Source organism: Biomphalaria glabrata, chromosome 10, assembly GCF_947242115.1.
Source record: "Biomphalaria glabrata chromosome 10, xgBioGlab47.1, whole genome shotgun sequence".
Classification (NCBI taxonomy): Eukaryota; Metazoa; Mollusca; class Gastropoda; family Planorbidae; genus Biomphalaria; species Biomphalaria glabrata.
Window position 1 is genome coordinate 34,072,489 of NC_074720.1, and position 26,041 is coordinate 34,098,529.

Sequence of the window (26,041 nt, forward strand, 5' to 3'; positions counted from 1 at the left end):
AGGCACCAAGGGATAAAAAATAACTTTCTTTCATGGGTTTTTAGAACTAGATCTGTGTTGAACGTTATTTTTTAACAAAGAAAAGGTCCGTAAGACACAGAAAATATTCAAGATAGATTCAATTTGAAAATTTGTGGTTTAAAAACGTATGAGAAGTTTTCAAAGTAACTAGTTCTTTAGTTAACCCTTTAGATGCGTGTGGTAGCTAAGCCTCTAAACACTAGCATTGTAATTCCATTTTGTATGCACTCATTGTAAAAAAGATCAGCACTTTAAGGGTTAACTAAGGTTCTGTGTAGTTAGCACAGCGTGAAACAGGTCTTCAACTTTCCACGAAAGAATCTGTTAGATTTAGAAGGTCCTTAAATATATCTTTATAAAAGATTCGAACCCACGGTCTTCACTCAACAAGATACTACACCTGACTGAGATTTCACTTTTTGTTATACTAAGACGTTAGAATCCAGCCCCCCCCCCCTTTTTAAAAATGAAAGAACGTCCTCTCAGTATAACATCTTTAATTTACAAGAACTTTAAAAGTGGGATTTGGATTTATTTCAAGATATTTACATTTTTGGATGACATTGTGTTTACATTAGAGAATGTTCCCATTCGGCTATCTTTCGATAACAAAGAAGAAACATTGTATTATATATATTATATTTAAATTTTAAAAGTTTCCCTTTCAGACCTTACGATCTATAGGGCAGATGAAGTAAAGGTCATCTGTTTCCCTGGTCAACGGTTAACGAGGGTGTCTTGAGACCAGCAAAACGGCCAACCACCTTTACTTTTCCCCGACATATGTCACGTACTTATTGGAGTTGGGTTGACTCAGAGGCGCCCTAATGATCCTGAAAGTAAAAATACCAGTCTTCATCAGGATTCGAACCCGGGATTTCAGGTTGAAAGTCAAATGTTTTACCACTTAGCCTTCGTGCCTTTTATGTTTAGAAAGCTAACATATAGACACGATTTGGGATACTATAAAAGGGCCTGAATTTTTATTATTAGTTATGCCCTCTTTCACCCCAAAACTCTGACGCTTTGACTGTATTTAATGCACTTTCCGTTACATAAACAACAAAAAAACCTAACTTACTTTATAAAATAAGATAAGATAAGATACTTTTTATTGGTTCATTCAAATGGAAATTCAGTTTGACTACAATTGACCACCTCAGCGTTACTCAATATAGATGCAAATACGAACAACATTCACGCACTAACAACCAGCGCTTTATGAATTAAACTTCTATGTACTTCTCGATGACGACAAATGACCTTGTAACACTCTGACCGAAAGTTTACTTTTGATTGCAAGTCGATAAAAACTAAAGAAATATAGGAACAAACAAAATATTGTCATCAATTTGTAATACCAGCAGATATCCTTATCAAATTATAATCTTTCATATTGAACTGCTTACAATTGGCCCATTTCCTTTGTAAATGGCGCTATATTTAAGAAATAATATTTGGGTGATTTTGTCGCTTAGATTAACAACCGGAACTACGTATCGGCTGCTTTTTTGTCTACATTTGTCGCAATTATGATTCAGTGCTATTAAGTGCAGCATCGCCCTCAATCATAAGCAATGAATCAATACTACAGTCAAAGAAAAGTTTAGGAAGAAACTTGAGATTTAAAGCCAGCGCTTCATTCAATCTTCAGCTTTCTTTATCAAGCTATCACCAATTTAGACGTCTTTGTCTGCCCCTTCTGTCCAAACCTCACTAATGAGACGCATCTCCCCGGGATGACGCGATTGACCAGCGTCCACTGCAATGGACGAGCCGCAAACAATGACCATTAATGATAGGCTCAGCGAAGACGGTCTAATTCGTTTTTGATGCGCGTTCGTTTTCGTCCAGTTGTTGATATCTTCATCCGGCCTAGGCGAAGACATTGCTAACAGAGTTATCTCTAGAAAACAGATTCAGTTAACTCCCTTATTTTTAATGACCAATCAGCACTTGAGTTATATTGAAATCAATTTCCTTGAAGCACTGAGTACGAATTATAGTGACATCAAAAGGTTACATGTACATGTCCTGGAGTATACATTATTTATATAGTGTACTTAAATGTTTGTTATTGGAAAGAAGAGTCGATGTTTGACATGCATAGAATGTTATTACAAAGTACGTACTCATAGAATAAACATCATTATTGTATTTATCCTTTATATTCAATATCCAATATCTCCATTGGTCTCTGTAAGTTACATCGACAGAGAAAGAGAGCAAAACAAAGAGCAAAAACGTTTTTGTAGGGAAACATGAAGTACAACAAGAAGAACATTAACAACAACAACAACAACAACAAAGATAAAGATAATTGGCTACAACAAAAGAAAAGAGAGAGGAAAAAAAAATAGATGTACAACAGGAAGAGATAATATAAAAAAAAGCGAGAAAGAAAAGAGAGTGAATGAGAGAGAGAGAAAGAGAGAGAGAGTGATTGAAAGTGAGAGAGTGAGAGTGAGAGAGTGTGAGAGAGTATGTGAGATAGAGTGTGTGAGAAAGAGAGAGGCTGACAGATGTCTATTTCACTAACTACCCTCTGATAATCTACTTTTGTTTTTTAGACTATGACGTGTGAAATGTGTCCTTGTGGAAAATCTCCTTCAAAGTCGCATACTCCATCGAGATGCCCGAACAAGACATAGGCCCTAAAACTCCACTATAAAGGAAAAAGGGTGCCTGATTCAAGTATTGGACTAACTAGAACCCTCCAACATAATAAAAACACAGAAAATTTTAGATTATCTTTGTGCAAATAGCTAATCGGAACGAGGACAGACTCTCTGGCAGGCGCAGACAAAGCTTCCGGTACTTACACTTGGAATATTCTCCTGGTTACAGATGCCTTCACTCAACAACCTGTCCCGTATCTCCCAGGCGAAAATGCTCGGGCACTCCCGCTTGTAGTGGGCTATCCGGCCCACCACGTCGTTGGTGGCCACCCTTGGCTTGGACCCTCCAATAGCTCGGGGTCGGATACTCCCTGTTTCGTAGTAGCGCCCCAGGATTTTGCTGACACATCCGTTGGATACCTACACACGATAAAATAAAACATAATTATGCATTTTTCGAAATGATTTAATGCAAATGACCTAAAAAAAAAGTATTCATGTTATTTTAGCATAAAAAAAAAGGAAAATGAATCTATTGCTCTACTACAATCCTAGAACGCCAAAAAACTTTATTTTAGGGTCAAGGTTACTTTTGCTTTAATGTGAGGGATTTCCCTAACTGGAGTACACAGTGTATCCGTCGTCTGCAAAGTACGGAAGTTTTGATAAGCTCTGAATTTTAAGTATCATATAAATATGATCTTTTCAAAGAGAAGAATCGAATGTCTAGGTCATTGTAGCATAAATTATTATTATTATTTTATTTATTTAAATTTTAGTTGGCAAAAGTGATCTTTTAAGTGGAGCTTCTTCGGCATGGTTTCTTTTCATGTTCCCTTACATTTCTTAATATCGCTTTCTCTTCTTTGACTATTTTTTTTTTTGTTTAAAGAATGTACAAATCTTAACCAAAATTCAAACAAACAGTAAATTACTGTAATTAATTAAGATATGAACATCCTGTATAGCAGTGTATAGGATCTCCAGCGTAGGTCATGTGATATCTACAGGCCACCATGGACCATGGACTCAAAGAAAATATCCTTTCAGGTCTAAGATCATTTGTCACGTTTTAATTTCTTCTAGACTAAATCGTATCAGAATTGTGAGGGCTTGCTCCGAATTAATTGTGCACATCGACCAAATATCTTACCTGTAAGATCCGTGATATATCGCACGGCCTGGCACCGCTGTGGGCTAGTTCCACGATTCTCTGCCGCGTGGAGTCTGGCAATGGCCTGCCGTTAACAAAAACACCGCCCAATTGGTTAACTCCGCTATGACCTGTAGGAAGAAACAAGACTAACATATTATAACAGCTAGAGTGTATTACCTTGCATGGTTCCTTCCAGTAGAAGATTGTTCCCTGTCAATTAGAAAAGCTATGTAATGGAAGATATTTATATAGGCCAACAAAGGAAGACAATAAACGTAGCCGGTCAAGAAGTTTCAAGCTTTATATTAAGTCTACTTTTGTGATTTTATCATTGAAATCCAATTATATAGCGTGTCAATAGTGTTCATTTCAAGAGGTCAACATGTTTATTTCAATCAACAGAAGTTTACGGCGTCCGAACAGCAAAAACAAAAAAGATAATTAAGCTAATGTAATAAGTCTCTAGAATTTTACACCCTCAGCTAAGATGGAAGTATATTTTAAGTACACATGCATGTCATAATGTGCAAGATAATCAAAGGATTTCGATTATTATGTATAATGAACTTATAGACTTCAATCCCTCCAAAAATATTTAAAAAAATGAACTATCTTAAGACACTTTTATAAGTATTTGATTTATTTAAAAATATGAATATCGAGTATACAACTTTTTATATTTTCAAAATTCAATAAGTATTCAGTCTTTGGTAATTTTACATAGAAGTCTAATAAACCTAATTGTTTATATCTATTTCATATATTTTAACTTTAGCCTTTAATTCTTTTTTATGTCATTGTTAACCTGGCAATGAGAATTTTAAGTTTGGTTTTAATTTGTCTCCAGCTCAGAACTAGGTCACAGCCAAGGGACTCTACTCATCATCTTGTCTGAAAAAGCGCGCCTCATCACTTTCCGCATCGCAGATTGAACACAGGGATCACTTCCGGCCGAACTTGCATCTCTGGCAGATATCTTCCGGAGAAACGTCTCCGGCGCTGGTGTGACCAAGTCGGGAACTTTCTAAGTGGGCCTAGCTCTTCACGGTATCTCACGTGACCACATCTTAGTGTGACTCTAGTAGGGGCTGATTTGTGCTTTAGGAGGGCCATGAGTTTTGTACACTAATGACTTTCTGGAGATTGGCATTAACTTTGAAGATTGTTTACAAAATGACTAGATCTAATTTGTACATGGTTTAGTTTCGTAAAATCCTTAAAGTTTAATGAGATCCATACGTCATGACGAATAAATCTGAATTGGAAAATGTTAAGAACGTTGGTAGGGCTGAGAGGCAAAGAGCTTGGCTTACAAAACTGAAGGGTTCCGAGTTTAAATCTAGAAGAATATTGGGATTTTGAATTTCGGGATTTTTTTGACGTCTAGAAACTTCTTAACTGTAATGGACATTATAAAACTGTAAATTTAAATGAACAGTCGAAACCGTTACAATTTAAATAAGATGCTGCCCACATGGTGACAAAAAAGATTATGGAAATATTTAATGTACACAATTCCAAGACATCTCATGGGTGATAGGCGTTTTAGCAAGTCTCTTCAGAGCCAAATGACTTCTTGAAAACCTTTTTTTTTTTTTCGTGCAGAGAGAGTATGATTTCATTTCCTCTAGATGACAGCAGGAAACTAAGGCGGATCCACGGCACTCTTCTGATGGGGCTCAATGACAGAAGGTGTTTCCTACAATCAAGAGACGGTTTTTGTAGCAAAGTTGTACGTTATCAACGACTTATATTCTGACCATTCTTATGTAAGATATTAACATTAGTATTGATATGGGTTGATGTCAATTGTGATTTAAAACACAAACATAAACGTTTACATTAACTCTAAAGAAGAAATGTATAATGCTGATTTTAAGCATACAAATATTTAAACATTGACACATGTTTTTATTTATTTATTTTCTTTATTTATATTTGTTGTTAATTTTTAGTCACATTTGCCCTAAATATACTGCATTGATTAGATTTAAAAAATCAGATAGTCAAGCAATAAAAGAATTCTAAAATGACTTCGTAGAGTTTGTCTCTAATTAAAATGTAAGACTAGACTGACTCGCGGATACGAGTAGGAAGTAATTATCTTCTATTCAATAGAAACTTCTTCTAAGACAATACGAGATGAGATACGGTGCACACGAAAGGAAACGTTCAGAATCCCCAAGTTTCAAAGTTGGTAATTGGAATGTCGCACAAAAAAAGATACTCTGAATGCACATTTAAATGTGTGTTTCTGTACATGATTAAGGCCTATGTCTAATGTCCTTTGGTTTGGTTTGTAATTGAACGTTCCTGTTGGTTTATTGTATGTCTATAGAACTTTCAGAATTATGTAATAGCATGAATCGAGCTGTTATTATGTTTTAAAACAATCAATGTTGAAATTGATTATTCATAAACTGGACAGCGTGGTTAAAACTAAAAGAAGATGTATAACTAATGACACCTGAAAAGTTTCTTTAGTAACGTGGGACTAGTGTAGATAAATTTAAAGCTGATTAGAAAATCCTATAATAATTTCTGATCAAATTGTTATTGAATAACACTATTATTGACGAATTAAGTTAAGTTTCATTTATTTATTTAACACAATGATATCTAGCTTCAATTTTAAAATGTATAAGTGATTTGATATTATACGTGAGTCCACATGGGAGATTGAATTAACTATTTGGAGCTACATAAGAGCCATACTACAACATTTGTCATAAGATAAACATACACCTAATAGTTTCTAAAACGATCCTTGCTAATAGACTCATGGATTTAACTTTTGATTGCTAAATTTCTAGCCTCATAATTTATACGTCAAAAAAGGAGCTTAACTGTGCATAAAACCGCCATATTTGTTCATGATTCATATTGACCTAGATTCCGCATGAACCACGGAGAAAAATATGATCCAATGTTTCATATTTTCTTTCTACTTTCACTTTCCAGTCTGTGTGTAAGTGAATGGGCTAAATGACAGGGGAGGATTACTCCCGATTCAAGGCTGTGGCGTTTGCGGTGTCACCAATTGATGAAAAAAAACAGTTCAATGGAATGGCCATGACAGAGGGGGCCATCAACAGTCTAAATGTCCGAAGTGGAACCCGGCTTAGCAGCAAAACGCCAAAGACAATAGAGAGTCGCCCTAATAAAGCGCTCTTGGTTGATGGCAAGCAAGGGTGGAGTGTTGAGTGTTCTGGAGAGGGGGGGGGGGGCGCCTTTTGCAGGACAGTCGGACCATCCAAACTGAAGAGGGTAACGACGAAAAAAAAAAAGCCCCAAGGTCAGCTTGGTTTGAAAAGCTCCTCGAAGAGCTCCCACGTGCGGGAGGGGTGAGCGACCTTTTTTTTTGATGCGCGTGAGTCGGGAGGGCAAAACACAAGGGCCGTAAATGGAGGGGGGTCAGTCTCGAGGTCTAGTGAGGGATTTTATCTGTCTGGATGTTCTACAATGTTGGAGAGCTGTCTGGAACATTGTTTTATGGTTGGCAGATGGACAGAAAGATGTAGTGAATGAACGAAGATGATAAAAAAAAAGACGAGAAGCGATGATTTACTATGGAGAGCGGGGGGTCTTGGGAGGATGATAAATTGATACCTCTTAAGCTGGGCTTTTGACTCATGGTCTGAACATAGCTGGACTGTTCATGAACGTTTATTTAATCTCGTGATGAACTTCTTACAAAATTATACAAGTACTATATATACATATATATTTATATATATATATAATATACGAGTGGGTATGGTGGTTGAGTTGTCAAGCTCTCGGATTTCAAACCGGGGGTCTCAAGTTCGACTGCCGGTGAAGAGTTGAGTTTTGATCTTCGGGATTTTCTTGACACCTAAAACTTTAATAGGTCAATGACTTACGTTGGCGAAGTAAGGGTGATTGGCCGTTGTGCTGGCCACATAACATCTTCGTAAACCGTCGGCCACAGAAAAACCTTCACCTTGAAATCTCAAAGCTTGAAAGGGTGAGTACCTGCCCTAAGTTACGAGTGCAAGGAAATTTTTCTAAAACAATTTGTTCTTTGCAATACTTTGCGTCACTGTTGGTCATTGAACGAGCGAATTCACACCATAGCCAATATGGTCAATTTTTTGGGGGGGGGGGCTTCCAGCCGATCAGTGATGCCTTTAGGCCAAACCTGGCACGAAACAAGACAATTCTCCTTACACTGAATAATGAAGCCACGCGGATTGGTTCCATTGAATTCTACGATTTTTTCAGGCGGAGGTGCCTGCGACATGCGTGTTGGAAATTTATATGATCCCACCCCACCCCACCCCCGTCCTGGACGAAAAAGGTTGGTCACCACTGTACTATTTGACCATATTTGACGATATTAACTGTTTCGGGTTCGAATCCTGGTAAAAACCTTAATTTTTAATTTCGGAATCTTTGGGCGCCCATGAGTCCAGCCAACTGACATAAGTTGGGGGAAAGTAAAGGCGGTTGGTCGTTGTGCTGGCCACATGACATCCTCGTTAACTGTTCGCCACAGAATCAGATGACCTTTACATCATCTGCCACATAGATCGCAAGGTCTGAAAGGGAAACTTTACTTTTATATTAACTGTATATAAATCCCTTTGCTGGCATAGAACCATATCCTCTAAGAAAGTTAAATTCTTGAAACCATATACATTTGTGAGGGTAAGATCAGGGGGAGATGACCACATCTATGACAAGTTTTAACATCTGCATAAGAAAAGTCAGCTGGGGAAACGGAATAGTTGTATTCACCTTTTTTCTAATATATTTAAGATGTTTCTTCAGAATTGAAGACTATTACATCCTAGCCCAAACCTCCAGCAGGACAGCAAGGGATGGCGGCGGACAGGTTTCGAACCCGGGACCATCGCATACCACATGACCTGGAAGCCAACCAGTGATGTGGAACGGCGGGAAACATACTGTTTTTTAAAAAAAGCCACAACGAAATATAATCTCACATTTTGGCTTCATGAACATCACAATTCGACTTTTTCTTTTTTTCGTAACGCTATCTCATTTTAAACGATGTAGGACACATTTCTGCCTAATCTTTATGATTTCGTATTAAACGGGGAACAAAAATACGAAGACGCTATCTTCGCCAGTTAATTGAATGCGCAACTCAGTCAGGTGACGAATGTGTAATCATAATAAAGAGCTGTGTATTTATTTGAACGAGTCGCGTATTTACATTCGCGCCAACTAGCACATCGACTTCCGGATGTGTTGCTGAAAACAGACGAGCCAAGTAGATGTGTTGACACACCGTCTGCTTCAGTGCGCACAACCAAGAAAAGAAACAAACATAGCATTTCAATGGATGGTTACCGCCACTAAATCACGTGGTTCTACTTCTGCGTTAAGTGAGTGTGTGTGTGTGTGTTTGCGCGCGCCAGACTTTCTTTTCTTTTTTTAAATTGCGGATTAACAGACATGTTCGTCTCTGGATGTGCAAACATAGCGGTCTGGTGAAGGGACCGCGGGAAAATGGTCGTCCGCTAGTGTTTACTTTGCGTTCGCTGCAGTTGTGGAAAATCTGTGGACGGCCACTTGTCGTCAATTGGCGAAATGGCTCCATCTTCACACCAAGCACACCCGCCCCTTCTTCTGCTCTATTCCGACTCCATTCATGAACTTAGCACACGACAGTCATTTGCTTGAAACCAGAAACAGGTTAAAATTGGAAGGATGTGTGAATAGTTTGGTGTTTCGAAGACATAAAGTAAATTACAGAAATCTGAAGATTAAATATTTGTCAGTGATAGAGATTTTCATGGTATAGATTATTCCCAGTGATCTGCTCCTTGTTTACATTCTACATTTCGATAGTTCCCTTCTTCTCTTGTTCTTATTTGCTTTATAAGTTTCATAAGATCCTTCTTAAATGAATATTATTACGTCATAGTCGAAACTTCCGGCTGGAGGCCAGGGCTAGAGCTCGGGACAGTCCAAATGACATCCTGCAAGACCAGGCAGGCATTCATTTTCTCAATGGCTCTCTCGTTCTCTCTCTCTCTCTCTCTCTCTCTCTGTCTCTCTCTTATATTCTCATACTGTATTCTTGTCATTCTTACTTTAGTTCTTTCTCTTTTCTTATTTTCCTTTCTGTTAATCTTTCTTTTTTTTTCATTTTCTGTCGCAGTGTTTCTTAAACTGTGTTCCGCGGAGCCCTAGTGTTCCGCGATGCCTCAATAGTTGTTCCACGAATTACAGGAATAATTAACTAGTAGGCCACCAGCTGAAGTCATCTCTCTAAAACAAATTTAAGCAAAGTGTTCCGCTAAATACTCAGAATGAGAGAGAAGTGTTCCGCTAAATACTCAGAATGAGAGAAAAGTGTTCCGTAAAGGAAAAAAGTTTGGGAAACACTGCTCTGTTGATTCATTGTTTGTGTTCTGTTTTTCCTTTAAATTCCTTTATTTGTATCGTTATTAACATATCGCTAGTTCTCTTATAATGTCTGGTACTATTTTTATTGTACATAACAAAGATTTATGGAGGGAAGCATATATAATAAGATAAGAGAGTAAAAAAAAAAGAGACAGAGGGAAGATAGAGAGAAAGAGAAATGAATACATTATATTTGAAGGCATACAAAACTATTTAGGAGATACGCTTGGAGAACAGGCAGAGTGTACCACGTACTCCGTCCAACGGGCGGGACTGGGGTGACGGACGTGAAATAATGGGGGGGATGGGGCAGGGGGAACGCTCCCTTACCACGCGCTGTCAACCTGATTACACCAAAGTGAGCGCTCCCAGGCCGCTAAGAGCATTTGTGGGCAAACAGAAGCGGAGATTAAAAGTGCTAGCGTGATGGTCACTGGTCATACAACATGATTACTTTAGACTTGCTCCCTTTCTGGACTGTACACACCCCCCCTCTCTCTCGCACACCCATACCAATTCCCTTTATAATTCTTCCCTCCCCCCCCCCGGTACTCTCTCTCTCTCTTTCTTTTTTTTTTTTTATTTAACTTAAATAGTGGGGTCGGACTGTCAGGGCTTCTTCTCAAGGGCTGATGCTTGGCCTTCAATTGTTTGGCGTGTAGGCGACCAGCAGTATGACAAAATATGAAGAGGTGAAGGTCAAATTAGAAGCCTCTATATGTCTTATGGATTAATATATGTAACCAAATGATGACGTCACTCTCGATATGATGTAATCTAAAATACAGTGTTACATAAACGTATGTAATATATAAAGAACAAAGTAAGACGTATATATAAATGCATGGTCCGAATACAAAGCAAAACCGTTTGACCAATCTTGATAAAACGTGGCATAAATGTTCATAAGATCACAACGGAGACCGTAGTGTATGTTTAATGTCCCTCCATCAACCCGGGGGCCCTAAAAATAGGCAAAAAGTACCCAAATGTATTTCTATTAAAGACGAAACTTTTTAATATATCGGGTAAACCCGTTTTCACAGTATTTTATATTTGATAGGAATATGTCGGCTGAACGGGTAAACCCATTTTCACACTCTACTTTTATTTTCGTGGCAAAATTAAAAAAAAAATATGAAGGAAACATTGAAAGAACTTCGTCCCCGAAAAAATGGAAGAAGAGTTGGACAGTTTAATCGGATTAATTCAACCACAATAACCACATTTTCGTTCATTTCTTTTATCTGGACCGCCAGCTCATAAATTTACTTTTCATTAGAAACAAGAACAAGAAGAATGTCGTAAAAAAAAGCCGACAAAGAAACAAAAAAAAAAAAAAAAAAAAAACTCAACTGCGGTTTGATTGAAAGATAAAAGCTAATCATACCATCTAACTTGATGCGGACAAGTTTAGTGCCAGGAGATCAACTCAACTGAACTCTGAACGTTTTTTTTTTTTCACATCTTTTCTTTATTGATTTCTTTATGTGGAAAATATAATTTTGTGCTTTCTTGTCTTTTAATACATTTGTAAATAGTTTTATCTTGGTTTTGTAGTGTAAGAATACTCATTAGCGAACACAATAGTGGAATTCCTCTCCAAGACCAGCTAATATAATTTCACTAGAATGTTATATATTTAGTTAGACAATTAGCTGAAGTCCGCGATGTAATTTTAGTTTTTCATGACATGTTTTGGATATTCCTTCAGATTTGAAGATTATTACATCCTAGCATGATTCTCCGGCAGAACGGCGGGGGACTAACAGCGAGCAGGGTTCGAATCCTGGAAATGGGGACATATATATCTGGAAATGGGGACATATATATCTGGAAATGGGGACATATATATATTGTAATAACCTTGCCATGCACACCGCCATCCAAGATAGTGCAGAAGGTGCGCACTATTAGAGACTAGACTAGGAAGGATGTTGACATTAGAGAAGAGAGAACGATTTCCGCCCAAGTCTAGAGGCGAAACGAAGATGCTGTGCTCAAGGCAGATGTCCTATGTGTTTGTCATGTCTCCATGTAAATGAACATCTATGTCTCGTTGAGTTGCCTCCCTTAAGTTATTACACTATATATACCTATTGCCGAAGCTCATTTGTGACTAATGAATGCACTCCCACAAGTTCGTCTTAGTCTGAGTTCAGTTTCAAACTGAAGACCTCGACCTTCGCTCGCCCTCTGCCCTCGTGTCGTGTAACCTTACAGATGAAGATGGTACCAGCTAGAATGAGGGACCGACAAAAAAAAAAAAAAAAGGAAAACTTGTGTTTGAGTTCGGTAAAAATATTTTTGTTTTGGTATGAGACCTGAGACCCCTTGGGCTTATATCATCTGTGTAAATATCCCATGAAAATATGAGAGGTTGCGTGTTGATAGTAAAACTATGACATTTTAAGACATACGCTCTGCACACTGTGTCTTCTGGTCTGCCTGTTATGATGTTACAGCAACAAAAACATAAACAAAATTCGTAAACGCTTACATGTTGAGCCGAAGTAAGTAAAATAATATACTAAAAACTATAATATTCTTTTGACACATACAAAATATATATATGTCCATAGGAAGGCTGACAATTTCAGAAAAATCTGGCCGCTTTCTGAAGACGTTTCAATTTCTGTAAGCAAAGTGTTGCCATCAGTAAATAAATAGTCATACGAGGCCAGCATTCTGTCATGTAATTGCCAGATGGGGGTTATAAGTGCTGCAGTTACGCATGGGTCCAGTCCTACATTAAAAAATAGATCTGCATCTTTTAGAGAGGCGGTGTATTGCTGCTTTCTTTATTTTGTTAGGGAATTTTTAAAATATTTTTTTTGTATTATAAATAATGGAGACTACAAATTTATTCTAAAATTAGGCTTAAATTTATGGAAGCTATTAATAAGAAAAATTTGAAATTCGTTAAATAAAGAAATGACTTTCAGAGAGAAAAATAATTCAATTAAATTAAAATACAAAACTAAAGCAACACATAAACGTATTTTTTTTTTACACTGTGAATATCTAAATATTTCTAGATCTATTCTTAGATCAAGTAGTTTGCAGGATGTAAAAAATGCCTGTATAACTTTACAATTTTGTGCGATTATTTATTCTATGATTCAAGTTAATGATAATAAATATGGATGTGCGTGCATTGCATACTATTCACGGATCTTCGGCTAACGCTTGAAGTTGTGTCACCAATGATTCTCAAAGTGGCGCTCGGGTGGAAACTGTTGTAGGAGGTGGCGATTAGGGCAACACGGAAGCAAATAAGAACCCTTATTGGGGTGCCTTAGGACCGAGTCCATTGTACCGGCGATGATGGGAGAAGGCGCCAACAAACATGTCATAATCCACACACCGTTACTCAAGGGGCCGCTTTCATAGCGGACACCTGCACGACTGATACGATACAAGGAAAGAATATGGGGGAGTTTTCCCGGTGTGCTCTGCCTTTGGCCTCGCTTCCAACCCGACGAGCCTTGGGATACAAGCCTTAAGTAATAGGGATGCAATAATTTACATCTGCTTGGATCTTTCCCAAACAGAAGTTTGTTCAGACAGTCGGAGGCAAGCTTCCAAGACTCAATTCTAGTGACATTTATGAGGAAATATTACCAAGAAATAAAACAACTACAGTGGCTACAGCACAATATGCAATGGAGCTCGATTATAAAGTTTAACTCTTTCTCTCCTAACTGTCGCTACCAGTGTTGATTCCACCAGAATGTGGTAAATAATTACGGAGAGAATGAGTTAAATATATAAGTGTCATTTTTTTAAAATCATTAGATATGTTCTCTGTTTATTCTCGCTACTGGACAAGATGTTTCTGAGTGTTTCATTAGAGAAAACAAAAGCTCAGGGGTTTTTTTTTACGAATTCTTTTTTTTTAACGTGTCATGTCAACGACAAAAGGCATTAACTCTTTCTCTCCTAACTGACGATACCAACGTTGATTCCACTAGAATGTGGTAAATAATTACGCAGAGAAAGAGTTAAGGGGGGAGGGTACAAAATGTTATGAAAAAGGAGACTTTCCCAAGCGCTGTAAATGGGCAAACATTGACGAACAGAGAGGAACCTACTGTTCACGTAGGAATCGAGAGGCAATGTCGTCAAGTCAGTCTTCCAGTTTATAGGCACAGCGTCATTAACATGCTCCCTGGTTTGTTTTCACGGCATCGCTCACACTCCGAGATTCCATGTTTGCCTTGAAACATGTGCGCCGTGCTGATTGTTGACTTACTTGTCTCATTTCACAGATGGCTGGACCCGCGTGAAAACATTTTAGACTACATTTAATAAAGTTCTCTTATTTCTGTCGTCTTGTCTACTCCTTCTCCCACCTCCCAACCCATGCCACGATTATTTATATTTTGTTCCCCCTTTTTCGTTCACAAAAAAAAATTACAAGTTAAAAAAAAGTTAAACGACATTAAAAAGGGAGACTACTTATTGAAATGATACGAGTTAATGCCCTTAACTTTTTATAATTATTAGAATTCTCCATTCCCATCACCGATGGTTATGAAAGCAGAGAGATTGCTGAGGGAGGAGGATTAGTGTTCATGTTTGTGCGTGTGTGTGTGTTAGTGCACAATGTTCATCTATTACAAGCGTTGCTAATGTTCAGAGTGTTATTGGTTCTGTCGTTCTTCCGAAACAACAAGGGGTTAGAGGTCGTAATACACTGTAGGGGTCAAAGTTTACATGCCAGCAAAGAGTAAACGAGAATAGTTCAGAAAAACTGGATCATTTGTTTGAGAGAGCATGAGAACTGTATGACAAGTTGAAATAGCGACTTCCTATTGTTTCAGGAGGCTTACTGGATTACAGAAGTATCCAAAAGTCTGCTGAACTGACTCGTACGATGCCTATGAGAAACGGATTTATGTAAAGTTGTGAAACATTATTTAATTATGTACAATCTTTTAAACTGTTTGAAATTTAAGTAGGCTTACAGTTCCTTCCCCTTTTTTGGCCGTCCATAGTCTATTTTTATAGCCGACGGGGAACGAGAGTGTCAGGTGGCCAGCACAACGACCAAATCGCCTACATTATGTCAAATACTCATAAGATTTGAATGGACTGACAACCCTAAGGCTAGAAAATCTCGGAACTCAAAATCATTCCCCTTGTTCATTATTTGCTCAATGCTTTAAGTTCAGCCAACCATGACCTCCCAGTGCATTGCAGCTCGATCTTGGTGAATTGGTCAAGAATGGACAAAATTAAAATAGGCCATGGGGGGGGGGGAGTAGTAAGGCTGATGGAGAAGTTACGTTAAACATTGATGTGTATTATTTTAAATGCATCCTCCATTCGATTGGTAAGATTGAAATATTCCTATGTTTATCATAACTTAGATCTAGGTTTTTGAGAACAAGACATTCCATTTTTTTTTAAATAATTTTTTTTTTCAATTTCTTCAACTGGCTAACACTTTCTTCCTGTTTGTCAAAAGCACAAATATCCAGCGTGGTGTGAATGTGAAATGGTGCAAATGGGTGCTCAATATAAAAAAGAATAGGAAGTAGACTTATTATGTTGTTGTTTTGTATTTATTGATATATTGAAGTTATTCAGGAATTAGAGCAATGAAAGTTCAAGACAATATTTGTATTTAGCGCAAATGTCGTGAGTTCGACCCCCACGCTGGTTCTTTTATTTTGTTCTTTATTTTATTTTAACATAAATTAGAAATTGATTGTTTTTTTTTGTCAAATGAATACTATACTTGTAGTTTGTTAGCTCTAGATTTAAGTTTTATCGATAATTTTGTACTTGAAAACATAAAGAGTCATTTTATTCAAGTCTAGCCTTGTTAAAGAGAAGAAGAAAAAAACGACAATGAGAATAACAACAAAGTAATCGATAAAAGTTGGAAAGTACAAATCTTTCAGCTTTTCTGAACCAATGTGTTTTTCTATTGGCAAGTTCTCAGGGCTAGAATAATATTTTTTTTTAAATAGTCAAGTCATCTAACAGCTTTTTCAAATTGAACAAGCAATAAATCATCTGATCAGGCGTCGTATCGATCAGTTCACACTCGGATGTATTCTATAGGCCGTTGAGATTGATCAATAAATCATTGATTGCAGGAAATAATTTTCATGCAAATTTGAAAGGCAGGACGAAGTAAACTTTCCAACCAATCACTATAAAGATACCTACACACACACACACACACGCACACACACACACACGCACACACACACACTCTCACACACACAAACACACACGCACACACACACACACACAACGAGATATCCGTGTTTATAACCGTGTTGAATTTGTCTTGCTGTTCGATAAAATATTGATTAAATTAATATAAATATATAATAAGACATATTATTACATCATTATACTTTTTAATGCAACATCAAATGAACTATGTATCCTAGTTCATAAGTCTTATTCTATGAAGGCTCATCATTCCATCCACGCTATGCTGGTGTGACAATGCGAGAAACAGAGTTTCTCTTCTCCTCTCGGTCACAAACCATCAGTACTAGATCTAGGTATTAAAAGACGAGCCTATTAATTAACTCTTTTAACGTTGTTTAACCCATGTAAAAAAAATGTATATATTCGAACAATATGATTGTTTAGATTGAAATTGAATATCCCTAGTATCGAGTCTTATTTAATTTTAATAAAGGGATCCTCTGACTCAGCTAGTTGGACAGCATGACTCGCTTCTCTCTTGACATTAACTCCTAGAACAGACTATGTTTGAAGCAATGCACAAATCCCTGCGTTAACCTAGACGGCCTGAAGAAATTCTTTCCTTAGATCAATCCCAGGACTTTCGTATTGATACATGGACAAAGGAATTGTAAATATGGATTGATAGCTCACTCGGACACAAAATAAACAACGTGGAGGCGGGAAAACCTTTCAAATAAAGCTGCACATGCAAGTGATATGTTACCATTGTATTCATAGCTAAAAGATATCCTCAAACTATATAGCGCCTTAACAAATGTGCTGGTTTATAATAATAACATAGACTAAATATAATAGCATATTCTATTTACAAATATATTTACTTGATATTACCACTATAAATACATATTAGCTTTTTTTTAATTTTTTTTTTATTAATAAGTTTTTGATCCTACATTTTCAATTTCATTCCCCCCCCCCACCCCACATGACTATCCTTCCCTACAAAATGTTTGTCGACAAGAGGCTGCTGCATTTTTTAATTGCTAATGACAGATCGATCTTATTTTTTTTTTTGTTAATTAGTGTCCACTTCATAAACTGGACCTGTCAGAGCCATATGTATCCCACCACTCATTGGGCTGACCATCACACGCGCCCCCTCCCCTTTTGTTCCTATTGAAACTCCCCGCCTCCCACACAATCAAACCACTTTCCCTTTTCTCTATCCCCTGATACATTATTATGACTTCCATACAAAAGCTAATGTATTTTTATTCTTGTGTACGTGTGCTGTACACGCTATTAAAAGACCGTTTTATCAGAGACCTCTTTACATATATTAAAAAAAAAAAAAGCTTATGCGGCCTACCGCAAGGCCGCTGAACCCGCTGGTGGCAATATCTAAACAGTTGTTTGATGGCCTGGTCCGATAAGAGCATGCATTCTTAGCAACCTGTTACCCCCACAGTTTCAGCAGCCACGCGCCCAGATCTCCCCCCACAGAAAGTTGACCCATTCGGAGGTTAGATCCCTCCCGAGGACACAGATGCGAGTGCTGAAAGTAAGAGATGGGGGAGTGGGTGAGGGCAGGAATAAAAAAAAAACAACAGAAAATCCATTTAAAAAAAAAGATGTAAAGTAGGGAATGAACAAATGAAACATGTGTGTGTGTGTGTGTGTGTGCGCCGACATGATCAAATTATAGTTCAATAACATTTCGTGTTTCCATAACTTTTAATAATATAAATTCTGTTCGCTGCTTGTTATAGGGTTAATTTGCATAAGCAAGTAAGCTGAGCAATTAGTCACACTATGATGTGTGAGAAATTATTTTTTTTTTTGACAACTTTAGTAGGTATTTAGATTTGGTCTGCGGTAGTTGTTTTAAAATATTTTTTTGTTATAATTATTATTATTTTAATCGCAGTTTAATTTTATTTTCCAAATCCCGGTCTAAAGTTTGTGTTACTAAATACTTTTAATTTTTTCTCTTTTTTTTTATTTTTTGGGGGGGGGGGAGAGAAGAGGGAGAGAGAGAAAAGGAGTTAGAAATGCGAAGAGTTAAAGAAAGAAAGAGGGTGGAGGGAGAGAGAGAAATCTGAGGAGAGAAGGCGAGGGAGAGTAAGGTAGAGAGAGGGGCAGAGTTGGGAAGAGGCTGAGAGAGGAGAAACGTACGCGAGTAAGAGAGAGAGAGTGAGAGAGAGAGAGTGAGAGTGGGAGAGAGAGAGAGAGTGAGAGGGTGAGTGAGAGAAAGAAAGAATGAATGAATAAAACAGAGAACGTTTACTCGACTTGCAATTGATGCAAGTGAAACATCAGTTACACTCTTTATCAACACTGTATATAATACAGTATATATTTATATTAGATATCAATATCATAAATCAGCAATTTTAAGGTGGGGTGACCACATAGAAGCAAGCTAATGTAGTTTTAATGACTTTTAGACGATTATCCAAATTATAATTTCATTTGCATATTTAAAATTTTGACTTTTTTGCAAGAAATAAAAAACAACTCTGATCAACGTTTAGGATAAGGTGGAGTGTGAATAGCATTTATTGTCGTATTTCTCTCTCTCTCTCTCTCTCTCTCTCTCTCTCTCTCTCTCTCTCTCTCTCTCTCTCTCTCTCACTGTTGGGTACAATGGAGCATGACGTAATATATTAAAAAAAACAACAATTTAAAAAAACTAATTCAGAGTGTGGTGGGTAGTAACCAATGGAGCCGATTCATGCGGCTTGATGTCCTGGCCTGATAGCACATCACCATAGGCCTGATAGCACAGCACCATGGACCGATAGCACAAAACCATTGGCCATATAGCACAACACTATTGACCGGATATGATCCACGAGACCTACTTATGGCATCACAGTTCTAGACAAGCCAGGAATCAATTAGCGAGATCTTCTCCTAAAAGGAGAAAGTTGTTTTCTAATGTATGTTTCAATGTGAGATGTATGTTTAGGGAAACAGCGCCACTGCGCCCCATCGCTATTTATTTGCTCATCTCTCTAGCTTCTGAAACATGCTCTCAGTGTCGAGTCTAACTCCACACTCCCCCGCCCCCCCCCTCAACTGTAGTTAGGCTCACAAAGTAAACTGTGACCCACTCTAACAAAAAATAAAGCCTGAACAATGTCACAATTGCATTTTTTTTTAAAATGTTATTCTACGTAAGTGTGTGTGTAGGAGTATGTGTGTGTGTGTGTAGGAGTATAGGTGTGTGGGAGGAGGAGAGGGGGGTCGAAATAAAAATGGGGCAAGGCATTAGTGTGCGCTTACGCGAGTGCTGAAATGTTGTGGGCAATTTGAGAGCGGCCCGGTCACTCTATATAGAGAATAACAAAAACAAATTTAAAGACATTAGGAACCAGGGGGTCGACCTGACAAAATCATTCTAGGAGATGTCTTTATCATGAGTGTCAGAAGAAAGAAAGAAAGTAGTGAGGAAGATTTTTTTTTTAAAAAAAAAAAAAGGTATTCTTCTTTTACATTGAAGTAAAAAAAAAAATTGTCTTCGAGTTTTATGTTTGTAAGTCAAGTTTGAAAGCAACAGCGTTGAGTTATGTAGTTATGTCTATATGTCTGTGTGTAGCAAGAGAGACAGACAGACAGACAGACAGACAGACATGGGGTGGGGGAGGAAGAGAGAGAAAATATACGAGAGAGAGAGATAGATAGAGAGAGAGAGAGAGAGAGAATATGAGGAAGTTGTTTGAGGTTTCAGACTAAACGTGAGTAACTAGAGAACACTGATCAGTTGACGGAAGGAAGTGGTTTAAACAACAATAAATTAGGTAGAAACAAAAATAAAATATTAAGAAATTATTTCGCTGTAGTTTGAGTGCTTTTTTTCATATAAAGGAGAAAGAGAAAAGGAAAAAAAAGGGATGGAGATTAGAAAAGAGAGGGTGAGAGAGAAACAGCGAATTTTCCATCACATACAAGCGTTCTAGGTTGTTCTTGAGAGGTAGGCTATTAGTACGATTTAAATGAGTTAGAAATAGATTTAGAAATGTAAGAAATATAGTTACACTAATTTGCATTTTATTCCCTTCAGTGCGACAGTATTTAGACATGCAGCTGGATATTTATAGTAATTAAATAATCAATTTTTTTTAGCCAAACATTTTGATTCATGAAAAATGTAAAAAAAAGCGAATTCTTATGAATTGAATTTCAGCAGAATAACTAAAACAGAAAAATTTAAAAACTCCTTCATCCCACTTTGGGTTGGAGTGTTGCAAGATCATCTGTCGTCATCGAGAAGTACATAGAAGTTTAATTTATACAGCGCTGTTTAGGAGTGTGTATATGTTTCCTGTGAGAATGTTGTTCTTATTAGCATCTATATTGTTATTGTACAGTAGTTACGCTGAGGTTGTCAATTGTAGTCAAACTGAATTTCCATTGAATCGGATCAATAAAAATCATCATATCTTATCTTATGTTATCTTATAAAAAAAAAATGGAACAAGATGTCTGAAATTCGATGTTTGTTTTGTTGTTTTCTACTTTCAAAATTTACTTTTTCAAAACTGAAAAAAGATGCTAGAGTTCTACAAGGCGGAACTTTCCCTTCAGAAAATGTGGGCATTGTATGACTAACATAAAAACTGTCACTTGCACATATAAACGAAGATTCGAAATTGCAGCCAACTTACCTCTTTTTCTATTTGGTTTCTTAGCAGCGTTGGCATTGCCAGCAGTATCCGGACTTTGGCTGTTTGGAGAGTTGGCATGCGATGAGTGGCTGTGATCTTCTTCTGGAATGGATGGAAAATGTATTAATTGTATTTGTTGTTTTTAAAACGTCTTTCTGGATGTATGCATTTTTTTTTTCTAAAATCAGATTATAAATAGATCATTGTATAATAGTTGTTAAATGAAGTATTTAATTAAAGTTTGTCTTCATTGTACTTTTCAATGCTGTACTCTAAGCCTAAGCCTAAAAAAAAGTAGGCCAGAATTGGGATTGAACCCAAGCTATTCGGGTTGTTTGCACGACGCTCTAAAAATTTAGCTAACCAAGAATTGTACCACATGCGAAATTTAAGCTTGAAATAAATTATTAAAGTTTTCATTTTTACTTCTTGTTTTGGAGTTTTTGACTTTAGATATGAGATTTTGAAAATTTTTTAACTATACGTTTGAGCTAGGAATGGATTAAGAAATTGTCCTACAAGGCTGATTTGTCATGAATGGATGATTAGATAGATGGAGATTGCTTAATTAACCAGCCTAAAAAAATAATACATTACATTCACTATATAATACTTATTGTCAGCCAAGACATTGTTTTTCCAGGCCTATCGTATGATAAAAGTGAGAGAGAAAAAAAGACTGCTTTTATTTCACACATATTCTTAAATTTCAATTAATATTTTCCACTTATTTTTCACATAATTTAGAAGACGTCTCTATAGCTTTCAATCAATCAAAACAAAAATTATTAATAAGAGTAAAACTTTTTTTTTTTGTCATTAATTTTGTTTTGAAATAAACAGATTCGATAAAATATTCAGGCCATGGGCGGAGTTACATAGTCGTTCGTTATTTATGGCAGCGTTTGGCTTCCCGGGTCTTGTGACAAATAACTTTCACTTGACCACTCGGACAACGGGATGGACTCACGTCCAGGCTGCTAGAAAATATTTTAATAGTTGATTTGTTTTCGTGAAGTATTTACAATGAACAGCCGATGAAACATGCTACAACTAAAGCACATTCTGTAAGACATTCTTGAACTCTATAATGAACGTGACAGGTGTAAGAAGATATAGCAGTAACGTATCATCTACATAGAGTTGCATAGCAATACATAATACATAACAAAGCTGGTACTCATCATACAAGTTTGACAGCATCATAAACAAATACGCTAGGCTGTATTGTACACAAATACATTGGGGAGACACACAACGGTAATCACAGGAACATTTCATCTCTCTCTCTCTCTCTCTCTCTCTCTCTCTGTATATATAGCAAAGACAAACACACACAAAACTCTTTTGTTCCCCTGGCAATCAAATCATTCCATAAAAACTATATGTTATAAACTTTGGCATGCAAATTATGAGCGAGTCTGGTGCAGTGGCGTAGCATCCTTGGCACGAAGGGGTTCAATGAACCCGGGCCCACGACCATTATGGGCCCACAGTAGCAACAATGACGCAAAGGGGTTCATTTCACATGGGCCCATGACTCTTGATTAGTTGAAGCCCACGTGAGAACCTACATATGACACTAAAGTCCTAATGTTCAGAATTAAAATTTCGACACAGCTGCTAATTATTCAATTTTCACTAAGCTCAATCAGTTTCTTTATTTTTCTGTATTTAAAATGTTTCAACACCAAGTTATTTATTCGACAAATACTGTTTTATGTAAATTTAAAATAACTCATGAATTGTACTTTTGAAACTATTACTTCATAAAATTTTGATATCAAATATTCTTGTATTATTATTGATTTAAAATAATATATTATGTCTTTTCTTTTGAATAAAATTTCTTTTAAAAAAAAAGAGGCAAAAGCCCAAGGATTCCAAGGATGTAAAAAGCTCGACAAAGTCAAAAGCTAAAAAGCCGAGGTATCCTAAAAAAAAAAAAGAGAAGTAAAAAAATAAATTTAAAAAGTCTGTTATTTTAACTGACTTTCAACTTTGTTAACTAAGTAGCAAACTATCTCAACAGTTGCGACTCTAAAACGTTTGTAGCCGCTCCAAAGAAGTAAAGACTTTGAAATCGTGTAAAACACTCATTAAGGACAAACTCGAAAGTCTTCATCATATTTAGCAAGCAAACTAAACACCATTGTAGGCCTATGTTTCATATGTCTTGTTAAAGTTGAATATGTTTATTCTGCTACAATGAATGGCGAAACCAAATTGGGAAGGGGGGGGGGGCAACCTTATAACAAGGATCTAGAAGATAAGAGAGATGTCCAAATTAATCAGGAATAGTGTCTTTCTCGGACCATGCTTAGTATTTGGTTTATAGTTCTTAAAGAAAGTTAACACCATTATATTTATACTAAAACCTCTGACCAGGCTTTATTTGAAATTGTTATGAATATGAAATTTGACAGGAAAACAAAGCCGCACAGATTCAAAACGAGATAATAGACCTGTTTGGCGATGAAGTTCTGGAAAAAATACCGAGGTCCAATCAACACTATTTTTGTATGTATGTATGTATGCCTGCTAATAAATTATTGAAAAACATTGTTAGGCCTATTATTTAATTATTTCTAAATTAGAAATTGTCCAAAGAAGTTCTACTCACTATTGCACTATCTAGCTTTGCTCACTTGAAATGTGCCTTCACCTTCACATCACGAAATTGTTGATCAGTCAATACAGTTTGTTGATGCACAAAATATTCCAGAAATAAAACCACAACAATGAACTGTAGACCCGAGATCTGCTATCCCCCTCTTGCCTGGAGCCCCCTGACGGTTGGTCCTGCTCCGGTCACGTTGTGTGGACATGACTGGAGACTCCAAAGAGTCGGGAAATGTTCTCCTCAAGTCTCATGATGTCACTGTGACATACCGAAGTGTCAACTAGTGAACTGGTTTCATTTACAGCTTGTATTGAAGCTGGGATCTCAGTGAGACATCATGTTTGTACTTTCTTTCGTTTCTTTACATTCGTCTTTTTAAACCAAGTTATTTTTAGTACGATACAACACAAGGCGTGGTTAATACCCACCACACTCGGAATTCGTTTGAAATTGTTCTTTATTTTTAAAAAGAATATATCACATCCTATTTATGTTTTTTTTTTTTTTTTCAATTTGGAAAAATTCTACATCGAATGAAATTGAATAAATCAAGGACAAACGAAAAAGGAATATGGGTGGTAATCTACGCACTAACTAAACTATAATACTAATTATGGGTACACATTTTTCATTTGGATTTCACTGTATATACCAATTATATTAAATTACTCCTTTAATGACAGTAACTATAAGAAGTAACACATAGAAGTCAAAATCTTAAATTGAAATTCATTACTTTGAGTTAAACTTTAATAGTAAAAGTAAGAGTATAGTTCCTCTTTAAAACTTACTACAATGTAAACTGTAGGGCAGATGATGTAAAGGGCATTTCTTTCTGTTGCCAAGGGTGTCATGTGACCAGCACAACAACCAACCGCATTTACTTTTCCTCAACTAGTGTCAGGTACCCATTAGAGCTGGGTGGACTCAAAGGCACCCGAAAATAAAAAAAAATCCCAGTCTTCGACAGGATTCGAACTCGGGACCCCCCGGGAAGCCAAAGCGCATTACCGCTCAGCCACCGCGCGTCCTAACTCTTAATGAGAAGCATATTATATGGGGCCTACAAATTAGCCTGAGGATTATAAATGGAATTAAATGATTGATAATTAGTTTAAAATAAAAACATTAAAAACTGGAATTACAACAAAAAATTTAAACGAAAAGACCTTAAAACATTGCAACTAACAGATTCGGCTTCTCTTTGTACAGTGTATGTCTAATGTGAGTCTTGCAGCGTTCTTTACTTGGAGAAACACTATGTGCTCTTCGTTAGGTAGCTTTATAGGTAGCTTTATAGGTAGCTTTATAGGTAGCATTCAACAACAACATCACCATTATCAACATCTACAAACAAACAAAAAACGTATTACCAACGACTCAAGCAACGTTAGCCACATCAAAATATACAACAACAACAAAAAATAAACAACAACTAAAACTACAACAATAGTATCAACTTTAACTACAACAACATTAAAAAAAACAACATAAAATACAACAAAAATAACATCAATGAATGACGTCATCGACCCAACAACAATAACAAAGACAACAGAGACATCAACATCATCAACAACATTATTAACGACATCAGCAGCATCCACAACATCTACTACAATAACGAAAACAAACAAAAGAAAACATCGACGACAGCAACAACACCATCAACCCACACTGGGAGGAGGGGGTCTAATAACGTGAGGTGATAAGTAGGTCTACAAATAGGTGGACACTGTCTTGTCTGTCTGTAAGACACGGTGGCACTAGGTACTTTAGGGTGAGACTGGTGTGAAACACAACGGCAAGGCTTACCACATTACATTACATTGTTACAGTGTTACAAACTTCAACAAAAATATTTCTTTGCTCTTAGTAGCTTAGCGGTTCTCAAATTAGTCAAAACTTTATTTCTCAGGCCTTTTTTTAATTTGATTTTTTTCCTACTTTTTTTTTTAGAAAGAATTAACTTTTGATTAGTACCTTATTTCAGACACTACTAATTAAGTGTTGTCTACTGGTTGTCACAAAAGTGTTTCACTATTTAAAACACTGATGCACTACATAAGAGAAAAACAAATTGATTTTTACAATACCTCTTTTAAATCAGAAATTAATGGAACATATAAGGACACGGTTCTCTACTACAGCATGACCAAAGTATCTAGTATATGTAACTGAGAATAGAATCACTAGCTCTATGGTCTCAACGGGAAAACTGTAAGTTTGAACGTTATAATTTTCAAATATACAAAACAAATTATTAGAACTTAGAAAATATTCATCTTGAACAGATCATACGTCCTCGGGCCTCCACTCATGAAGGCTCCATCTATTCAAGAATTAATGCTCAGAAATACTTTACGCACCG

The 26,041-nt window shown here is 36.7% G+C and overlaps 1 protein-coding gene across 2 annotated transcripts in view; it reads right to left on the bottom strand.

Annotated features, from left to right (window-relative positions):
- LOC106055228 (paired box protein Pax-6-like) overlaps window positions 1-26,041 on the bottom strand; it is a 111,370-nt gene that overhangs the window by 43,851 nt on the left and 41,478 nt on the right. For both annotated transcript variants that reach the window (XM_056044551.1, XM_056044552.1), the window contains exons 3-5: window positions 21,048-21,149; window positions 3,793-3,923; window positions 2,844-3,059 (exon numbers count right to left, since the gene is read on the bottom strand). In XM_056044551.1, coding sequence (XP_055900526.1) covers window positions 2,844-3,059; window positions 3,793-3,923; window positions 21,048-21,149 — 449 coding nt within the window. The remainder of the gene's footprint in view (window positions 1-2,843; window positions 3,060-3,792; window positions 3,924-21,047; window positions 21,150-26,041) is intronic.